Below are 10,896 nucleotides of genomic sequence, written 5' to 3'. Positions count from 1 at the left end.
CATACCTGTTTAGTTTGAAATCAAACATTTTGCTTAAAAATTCAACATGTTTGGTTTAAAGTCAAACACTTTTAGACTGTTAAGTTTAAGTCTATTTATTTATTTTAAAATTTAACATTTTTAGCTTGGGTCATACCCGTTTAGTGTAAAGTCAAACACTTTTAGACCGTTTAGTTTAAGTCATACCTGTTTATTTTAAAATCAAACATTTTTAGTTTCAGTCATACCCGTTTAGTACAAAGTCAAACACTTTTAGCATAAAACAAAACACGTAAAGTTTGAAGTCAAACACTTTTAGTTTTAATCATACCCGTTAAATATAACATCAAACAACTTTAGTTGAAAGTTAAACACGTTTAGTTAGGGTCATACCTGTTTAGTTTAAAATCAAACATCTTGGCTTAAAATCCTAGATGTTTTGTTTAAAGTCAAACACTTTGAGACTGTTTAGTTTAAGTCATACCTGTTTATTTTAAAATTAAACATTTTTAGTTTGAGTCATACCCGTTTAGTGTAAAGTCAAACACTTATAGACCGTTTAGTTGAAGTCATACCTGTTTATTTTAAAATGAACCATTTTTAGTTTGAGTCATACCTGTTTAGTATAAAAGTCAAATACTTTTCGTTTAAAATCCAACACGTTAAATTTGAAGTCAAACTTAACGGTTTTAATCATACCTGTTAAGTATAAAATCAAACAACTTTAGTTGAAAGTTAAACACGTTTAGTTTAGGTCGTAACTGTTTAGTTTGAAATAAAAAATTTTAGCTTAAAAATCCAACATGTTTAGTTGAAAGTCAAACACTTTTAGACTGTTTAGTTTAAGTCATACCTGTTTATTTTAAAATGAAACATTTTTAGTTTGAGTCATACCCTTTTTCTACAAAGTCAAACACTTTTAGTATAAAACAAAACATGTTAAAATTTTAAGTCAAACACTTTTAGTTTTAATCATACCCATTAAGTATAAAATCAAACAACTTTAGTTGAAAGTTATACGCATTTAGTTTAGGTCATACCTGTTTAGTTTAAAATCAAACATTTTGGCCTAAAATCCAACATGTTTTGTTTAAAGTCAAACACTTTTAGACCATTTAGTTTAAGTCATACCTGTTTATTTTAAAATTAAATATTTTTAGTTTGAGTCATACCCGTTTAGTGTAAAGTCAAACACTTTTAGACCGTTTAGTTTAAGTCGTACCTGTTTATTTTAAAATGAACATTTTTAGTTTGAGTCATACCCGCTTAGTATGAAGTCAAACGCTTTTATTATAAAATCAAACACGTTAAGTTTGAAGTCAAACATGTTTGGACCATTAAGTTTAAGTCATACCCGTTTAGTTTAAAATCAAACTACTTTTGTTGAAAGTCAAACACTTTTAGTTTTAATCATACCTGTTAGGTACAAAATCAAACAACTTTAGTTGAAAGTTAAACACATTTAGTTTAGATCATACCTGTTTAGTTCAAAATCAAACATTTTAGCTTAAAATCTAACATGTTTTGTTTAAAGTCAAACACGTTTAGACTGTTTGGTTTAAGTCATACCTGTTTATTTTAAAATTAAACATTTTTGGTTTAAGTCATACCCGTTTAGTGTAAAGTCAAACACTTTTAGACCATTTCCTTTAGGTCATACCTGTTTATTTCAAAATCAAACATTTTTAGTTTGAGTCATACCCGTTTAGTATGAAGGCAAACACTTTTAGTATAAAATCAAACGTGTTTGGAGCGTTAAGTTTAAGTCACACCCGTTTATTTTAAAATCAAACGTGTTTATTTTAAATCGTACCCGTTTCGTATCAAATCAAACACATTCAGTTTGAACTCAAACGCGTTTAGACGGTTTAGTTTAAGTCACACCTGTTTATTTTAAAATCAAACATAGTTGAAAGTCAAACCCAAAATGTTTTCATACCTGTTTAGTTACAAATCAAAAGTGTTTAGTTGAAATCAAACAAATGTAGTTTAATTCAAACAAGTTTGGTTTAAAAATCATGTTTAATATGTTTTAGTTTAAGTCATATTTGCTATTTCAAAGTCACACATTTTTATTTAAATCATACCCGTTTAGCTGGCAGTCAAAGAGTGTCAATCGCTTTGTTAGATGTTAGTACCGTGCGTGCAGCGGCACACGTTGTCCTTGCAGATGTGAGTCAGGTCGTCTCGGTGTTGTCTGGGCGTGTACGTCTTGCTGCAGCGATGGTCTGACAACAACAACAACACAACAATGTCAACAACAACACCAATAAAACAACACAATAACAACACAAAAATACCAACAAAAACAATAACAAAAACAGCACAACAAAACAAAAACAACACCAAAACACAACAACAACACATCAACAACAAAAGACATCAATACAACATCAACAGAACGACAACAAAACAGCACAACACCAACAGAACAATTACAACAACACACCAACAACACAAGAACATCAACAACAGAACAAAACAACATCAACAGAACACCAACAAAGCAACAACACTGCATCAAGAACACAACATCATAAAATCAACAACACAACATTAACAAAACATCAACACAACATCCACACTGCATCAACAACACAACATCAACGGAACACTAACACAGCATCAACAGAACAACAACACTGCATCAACAACACAAAATAAACAAATCAACAACATCAACAAGACAACACCAACAGAACAACAAAACATCAACAAAACAACAACCCTGCATCAACAACACAACTTCAACTGAACACTAACACAGCATCAACAGAACAACACCACTGCATCAACAACACAACATTAACAAAACACACACACACAACATCAAAAGAACAACAACATAACATCAACAGATCAACACCACTGCATCAACAACACAACATTAACAAAACACAAACACAACATCAAAAGAACAACAACATAACATCAACATATCAACACCACTGCATCAACAACACAACATTAACATAACAACAACACAACAAGACAACACCAACAGAACAACAAAACATCAACAAAACAACAACCCTGCATCAACAACACAACTTCAACTGAACACTAACACAGCATCAACAGAACAACACCACTGCTTCAACAACACAACATTAACAAAACACACACAAAACATCAAAAGAACAACAACATAACAACAACAGATTAACACCACTGAATCAACAACATAACATTAACATAACAACAACACAACATCAACAACACAACATTAACAGAACACCACTGCATCAACAACACAACATTACCATAACAACAACACAACATCAACAGAACAAGAACACAACATCAACAGAACAAAAACACAACATCAACAGAACAACACACCATCAACAACACAACATCAACAGAACAACAACACAGCATCAACAACACAACATTAACATAACAACAACACTACATCAACAGTACAACACAGGATCAACAGAACAACAAGACAGCATCAACAATACAACATTAACAAAACAACAACACAGCATCAACAACACAACATTAACATAACAACACAACATCAACAGAACAACAACGCAGCATCAACGACACAAAATTAACATAACAACAACACAACATCAACATAAAAACAACACAACATTAACAGAACAACAACACAGCATCAACAACACAACATTAACATGAAAAAACCCAACATCAACATAACAACAACCCAACATCAAAAGAACAACAACGCAGCATCAACAACACCACATTAACAAAACAACAATACAACATCAACAGAAAAACAACACAGCCTCAACAGAACAACAACACAACATTAACATAACAACACAACATCAACAGAACAACAAAACAGCATCAACAACACAACATTAACGTAACAACAACAACAACACAACACAGTGACAATACAAGTCTTGATGCTGGACAAGCAGTGTGTTGAATGCTGACACACACACACCTACACACAGACAGACAGACAGACAGACACACCAACAGACAGAAAGACAGACAGACACACATACAGACAGGCAGACAGGCAGACAGACAGACAGACCAGGGTTGTAGTACTGGTATGCAGTGACAGACAGACAGACCAGGGTTGTAGTACTGGTATGCAGTGACAGACAGACAGACAGACAGGCAGACAGGCAGACCAGGGTTGTAGTACTGGTATGCAGTGACAGACAGACAGACAGACAGACCAGGGTTGTAGTACTGGTATGCAGTGACAGACAGACAGACAGACAGACAGACAGACAGACAGACCAGGGTTGTAGTACTGGTATGCAGTGACAGACAGACAGACAGACAGACAGACAGACAGACCAGGGTTGTAGTACTGGTATGCAGTGACAGACAGACAGACAGACAGACAGACCAGGGTTGTAGTACTGGTATGCAGTGACAGACAGACAGACAGACAGACAGACAGACAGACAGACAGACAGACCAGGGTTGTAGTACTGGTATGCAGTGACAGACAGACAGACAGACAGACAGACAGACAGACCAGGGTTGTAGTACTGGTATGCAGAGACAGACAGACAGACAGACAGACCAGGGTTGTAGTACTGGTATGCAGTGACAGACAGACAGACAGACAGACAGACAGACAGACAGACCAGGGTTGTAGTACTGGTATGCAGTGACAGACAGACAGACAGACAGACAGACAGAGAGACATACAGACAGACCAGGGTTGTAGTACTGGTATGCAGTGACAGACAGAAAGACAGACAGACAGACAGACAGACAGACAGACAGACAGACAGACCAGGGTTGTAGTACTGGTATGCAGTGACAGACAGACAGACAGACAGACAGACAGACAGACAGACAGACAGACAGACAGACAGACAGACCAGGGTTGTAGTACTGGTATGCAGTGACAGACAGACAGACAGACAGACAGACAGACAGACAGACAGACCAGGGTTGTAGTACTGGTATGCAGTGACAGACAGAGAGACAGACAGACAGACCCGGGTTGTAGTACTGGTATGCAGTGGCAGACAGACAGACAGACAGACAGACAGACAGACAGACAGACAGACAGACAGACAGACAGACAGACCCGGGTTGTAGTACTGGTATGCAGTGACAGACAGACAGACAGACAGACAGACAGACAGACAGACAGACAGACAGACAGACAGACAGACAGACCCGGGTTGTAGTACTGGTATGCAGTGACAGAGGAGGGCTGCAGGAGTCCCACTTTGAAGTTCTGCTGCAGCCTGAAGACCAGGATCTCAGGCTCCTTGTGCGACACCTGCAGCAGACGCCAGATGAGTGGGGGAGGGGCTGGGGGCATGGGGGGCCTGGTGAGAGCGGCGGTCGTCACGGTTACCTTGAACAGGTGCAGGATGAGGGAGCCTCGGTCGCTGAGGTTGTCCACCATCTTGAAGTGGCTGATGTAGCGGTCCACTGAGTTGGAGAGCTGACACACAAGAAGCACCATCAGAACCTGCTCAGACTCTCACACCTGTCCTAGTCCTAGTCCTCTACCAGATCCAGGTCCGAGTCCTCCGGGGTGAAGCCCGTGGGCATGCTGACGTCCAGCACCACCATCCGCACGTCGCTGGGTCCTAAAGCCCTGTGGAAAAACACGGAATCTTTCATGCTGTTTTCTTACCAATGAGTCGTTAAAGTTTTGTTTTGTTTTTGTTTTGTTTTCTACTAAACTGCAGAGAGTGCTAAGGGCCACTCGCCTCAGTTTGATGACCATCTGGTAGGACTTCTCCACGTCTGCTGGCGGCGTCCCTGCAGGCAAGACATGATAGTTTTAGACACGGATGACATCATGGTGATGTCATACCGCCGTGGCCCGGGGAGTTCTGCCTAGCAACAAGCGGCATGGGCGCCAGAAACCGAAAAAGTTAAAGTAGCAATGACTGTCACACACACACTGGGTGTGGCCAAATAATTCTGGGAGGTGAGGGGAGCAGTGAGCAGCAGCGGGGGCCACGCCCGGGAGTCATTTTTGGTGATTTAACCCCCAATTCCAGCCCTTGATGCTGAGTGCCAAGCTATTTTTTAGAGTCTTAGGTTTGACTCGACCGGGGTTTTGAACTCGCAACCTACCAGGCAATCTAACCACTAAAATGACAATTTAATTGATTTGAGAATGTGGACTTGATTACTGGAAATTGAAATAAGTGACACAAAATGAATACATTTAACTACATTATTTAAGATCATTCTAATGAAAATGGAGATTCAAATGTGAATTAATTCAACCGCATTTAAAAGAAGGAAAATAAAATAAAATAAATAACTAAACTGTGATAATAATAGAAAATTAAAGCTGCAAGCAGCGATGGACGGGACCGACTTTTGCTGGTGTTTCCTTCCTTTACCCATTCAACATATCCTTACCTGCACATTACCTACCTTCTCTGTATCCTGGAGTCAAACTGGTGCCTCCTTCTTTCACCCAGTCAACATATCTTTACCTGCACTTTACCTACCTTCCCTGTATCCCGGAGTCAAACTGGTGCCTCCTTCTTTCACCCAGTCAACATATCTTTACCTGCACATGACCTACCTTCTCTGTATCCTGGAGTCAAACTGGTGCCTCCTTCTTTCACCCAGTCAACATATCTTTACCTGCACTTTACCTACCTTCCCTGTATCCTGGAGTCAAACTGGTGCCTCTTTTTTTCACCCAGTCAACATATCTTTACCTGCACAGTACCTACCTTCTCTGCATTATGTGGTCACGCTGGTGCTTCCTGCTTTTAAGCGGCCGTCTTGAGACGGCAGCAGCGCAGCAGCATCAGTTCTTTGAAGGCTCATAAAATCCAAACCGGACCAGTTATTACAACTATTTTCGCAACTTTTAATCAAAAGGGTTCAATCTCTCAAATGTGTGAGTTTGAAACCGACACGACAAACGCGCTCAGAGGAGATAATGTTTGAAAAAAGGTGACGGGTTTTTACAAAACTTTTGCTTTGAAGGGGTAATTGCCAACATCCTGTTGATTTTTGCTAAAGGATGTCAAATAATGAAGTGTAGGTCTAAGTGAGACCTACATAGAGGTTTTATGTTTTACGTCTCTACGACATTCCTACCGGAAGTTACAAACAGTTTTGTCTGTATTTTCTTCCTAGGAGCAGTTTTGTCTGTGTTTTCTTCCTAGGAGCAGTTTTGTTTGTGTTTTATTCCTAGGGGGCGCTAGAGCGCAATTTAGAGTTTTTTTTATTTATTTTGTATTTTTTATTAGATCACAATTTTCACCAGTCCTGATGTGTGTGTCCAGTTTGGTGAGTTTTGAAGCATTTTAAGGGGGTCAAATTATAGCTCAAAGAGGCAAAAATTACATTTTTTAGGACACTTTTGTTTTGAAGGGGTTTTTGCCAACTTCCTGTGGATTTTTGCTGAAGGGTGTCATTTAATGAAATCTAGGTCTAAGTCAGACCTACATAGAGGTTTTTGTTTCATGTCTCTACGACATTCCTAACGGAAGTTACACGCAGTTGTGTCCGTGTTTCTTCCTAGGGGACGCTAGAGCGCACTTTTGAGTTTTGGGGGTTTGTTTTTTATTAGATGGCAATTTTCGCCAGTCCTGATGTGTGTGTAAAATTTGGTGAGTTTTGAAGCATGTTAAGTTGGTCAAATTACAGCTCAAAGAGGCGGCGGTATAATAATAATAATAAAACCTTAGAAATACAATAGGGTCCTCTGTCCTAAAGGGACATTCGGTCCCTAATAAAATAATTAAATTACAAAAAAATTAAAAAAAATACAAACGGACCAGCGGTAGGAAATGGATGGAAAGATGGACGAATCTGAAAATAAAACAGGGATTGATTTATTGAAATTTGAAATATCCATCCATTTTCTACCGCTTGTCCATTTCAGGGTCGCGGGGGGTGCTGGAGCCTCTTATTTATTGGAAATTGAAATAAGTGACACGAAATGAACCCATTTAACTACATTATTAAAGATAATTCTAATTAAATTGGAGATTCAAATGTGAATTAATTCAATGACATTTAAAAGAAGGAAAATAAAATAAATAAATAATTAAACTGTGATAATAATTGAAAATAAAATAATTAAATCACAAAAAAAATTAAAAATTACAAAGGGACAAGGGGTAAAAAAATGTATGGAAAGATGGACGAATGAGAAAATAAAACAGGGATTAATTTATTGAAATTTGAAATATCCATCCATCAATCCATCCATCCATCCATCCATCCATTTTCTACCGCTTGTCCATTTCAGGGTCGAGCCTATTATTTGTTGGAAATCGGAATAAATGACACAAAATGAACCCATTTAACTACATTATTAAAGATAATTCTAATTAAATTGGAGATTCAAATGTGAATTAATTCAACCGCATTTAAAAGAAGGAAAATAAAATAAATAAATCATTAAACTGTGATAATAATAGAAAATAAAATAATTGAATTACAAAAGAAAAAAGAAAAAATTACAAAGGGACAAAGGGTAAAAAATGTAAGGAAAGATAGACAAATGAGAAAATAAAACAGGGATTAATTTATTGAAATTTGAAATATCCATCCATCCATTTTCTACCGTTTGTCCCTTTTAGGGTCACAGGGGATGCTGGAGCCTTTTTCAGCTGCATTCGGGCGGAAGGCGGGGTACACCCTGGACAAGTCGTTATAAAGCTGTTTAACTAAATTAAAATATGAACTCATTGACTAACAACTACAATATTAAGGAATATGAAACCAATTAAATCGGTAGCTAAATTTGAATTAATTTAATTGTTTTTATAAATAAGTCATTGAAAAGAAAATCAATTGACTAAGTAAATAAAATATTAATCAAGTCAAGAAAAGTAATTGAAAATGTAGCCAATTGAGGAGATACTAAAATCATGAGTTAATTTACTTACATTTGAAATAAGTTATCTATAAAAAAAGCAATTAAATTACAAATTAAAATGGGAATTAATCAATTGCGATTTAAAATAAGCAATTCAAAATAAAGCCAAGTAACTCAAATATGAATTAACTCAATAACATTTGAAATCGGAAATGTATTTGTAATTAAAAATGTAATAACTCACCTGCATTTTAATAGGTACTGTAAAATAAAGCCTTTCAATTGGTCGTTTGAATAGGAATTAATTGATTACGTTTTAAATAAGTGGTGCAAAAATAAAGGCAATTATTTAAATAAGTATAATGTGAATTAGTTATTATCAGAAATTAAGCTAATTAAACAAATAATGAAAATATGAATTCAATCACATTTAGTAATTGAAAATAAAGCAATTTAATTGGTAATTCAAATTGGAATCAATAATTATATCTTAAATAAGTGGTGTAAAAATACAGCCAATTAACTAAATATGTTAAATTTGAAATAATTCACCAACAATTTTGTAAGATATTGAAAATAACGTTGATTAAAGGAAATAATGAATATGTGAATTAATTGAAAATAAAACAATTAAATTGGTAATTTAAAGATGAAGTCATTGTTTGGAATTTGAGTAGCTGATGCAAAATAAAGCCAATTAACTGAATTCGTAAAATATTGTTACATTGGAAATAAGTCATTGAAAATAAATCCAAATAAAGAAATAAATAAAATGTGAATTTGTTCATTGAAATTTTAACTAAATATGACATTTTTGTGAAATAAGATCAGAAATAATTATATTAGCGTATCTTTCTTTATTGCATGTGTGTGTGTGTGTGTGCGCGCAGGATGAGTGCTTGGTGCAAATCTGGATAAAGGTGCAGACACTCACCGCTGGCCTCCTCGATGGCGACGCTGAGCTCAAAGTCCTTGCAGGGAATCTTCTCGTCCACCTCGTGCACCTGGTTGTAGTAGGTCACCACCTGCGGGGGGTCATGTGACAGGAAGTCAGGACTTCAGTTGCCATCATTGTCATCCTCGGTGGTCCCACCTCCAGTATTCCCTGTCCGGTCCCTGTGGCCTCCACAGTCAGGTCCAGGTCAGCGGGCAGCTGCCGAGAGGAAGACCAGGAGTCAGGAGTCAGAGAGATGCAGACCAGAAAGTTAGCGTCGGACGACATTTCTCACGCGGGACGACTGAGCGGCATAGGCGGTCCTGGGGTTGAAGTGGTAGCGAATGTCCCGGCGGCCCGTTATCCTGACGTCCACGTCCAGAGCCACCTCGTTAGCGGAAGGAGTGTTGATTAAGTACTCCGACAGCGCCTGCAGCACCACCATGGTGGACTGAAAGGATGACAAGGAAAAAGAAGAAGAGTCAGAATAAAAAGACGAGCCAGAAGAATGTCGAAGAGTCGAAAGAAAAACGAAAAAAAGAAGCGTCAGAAGAAGAGAGACAAGAAGAGGAAAAAGAAGAAGAAGAAATATGTCAGAAGAAAAACAAGAGTCAAAAGAAGAGTGAAAAGAAGACCCAGAAAAAAAGTCAGAAGAAGAGTCAGAAGAAATATACAAAAGAAGAGTCAGAAGAAGAGGAAGAGTTAGAAGAAGGAAAAAGGAAGAAAAAGAAGAGTTGGAAGAAAAAGAATAAGAGTTAGAAGAAGAAGAGTCAGAAAAGGAAAAAAGTCAGGAAAAAATGAAGAATTAGAAGACAAAGAAGAAGAGCCAAAAGAAGACAAGAGTCAGAAGAAGACAAAGAAGATCAGAAGAAGGGTCAGAAGAAGAAGTGTCAGAAGAAGAAGGGTCCAAAAGAAGACACGAGTCAGAAGAACATAAAGAAGAAGAATCAGAAGAAGAAGAGTCAGAAATAAAGTCAGAAACAAAGTCAGAAGAAGAAAAGCCAGAAGAAGAACAGGAAGAGGAAGAAACATGAATGTCAGAAGAAAAAGAAGAGTGAAAAGAAGACCCAGAAAAAAAGTAGAGTCAGAAGAAGAGGAAGAGTTGGAAGAGAAATCAGAAGAAGGAAAAAGAGGAAAAAAAGAGTCAGAACAAATAAGAGTTAGATGAAGAAGAGCCAGAAGAAGAACAGCCAGAAGAAGAATA

General features: G+C 37.3%; 1 protein-coding gene across 1 annotated transcript in view; it reads right to left on the bottom strand.

The window, feature by feature from the left end:
- The window catches only part of LOC133561489 (complement C3-like), an 87,209-nt gene that overhangs the window by 16,437 nt on the left and 59,876 nt on the right, over positions 1-10,896 (bottom strand). Inside the window, exons 33-40 of the mRNA XM_061914783.1 lie at positions 9,988-10,143; positions 9,852-9,911; positions 9,693-9,783; positions 5,664-5,715; positions 5,461-5,548; positions 5,303-5,392; positions 5,119-5,224; positions 2,118-2,207 (exon numbers count right to left, since the gene is read on the bottom strand). Of these exons, the coding sequence (XP_061770767.1) occupies positions 2,118-2,207; positions 5,119-5,224; positions 5,303-5,392; positions 5,461-5,548; positions 5,664-5,715; positions 9,693-9,783; positions 9,852-9,911; positions 9,988-10,143 (733 nt within the window). The remainder of the gene's footprint in view (positions 1-2,117; positions 2,208-5,118; positions 5,225-5,302; positions 5,393-5,460; positions 5,549-5,663; positions 5,716-9,692; positions 9,784-9,851; positions 9,912-9,987; positions 10,144-10,896) is intronic.

Source organism: Nerophis ophidion, linkage group LG01, assembly GCF_033978795.1.
Source record: "Nerophis ophidion isolate RoL-2023_Sa linkage group LG01, RoL_Noph_v1.0, whole genome shotgun sequence".
NCBI classification, from domain to species: Eukaryota; Metazoa; Chordata; class Actinopteri; order Syngnathiformes; family Syngnathidae; genus Nerophis; species Nerophis ophidion.
The sequence above is the reverse complement of the archived record's forward strand: the minus strand, read 5'-3'. Positions and strand labels throughout refer to the sequence as shown.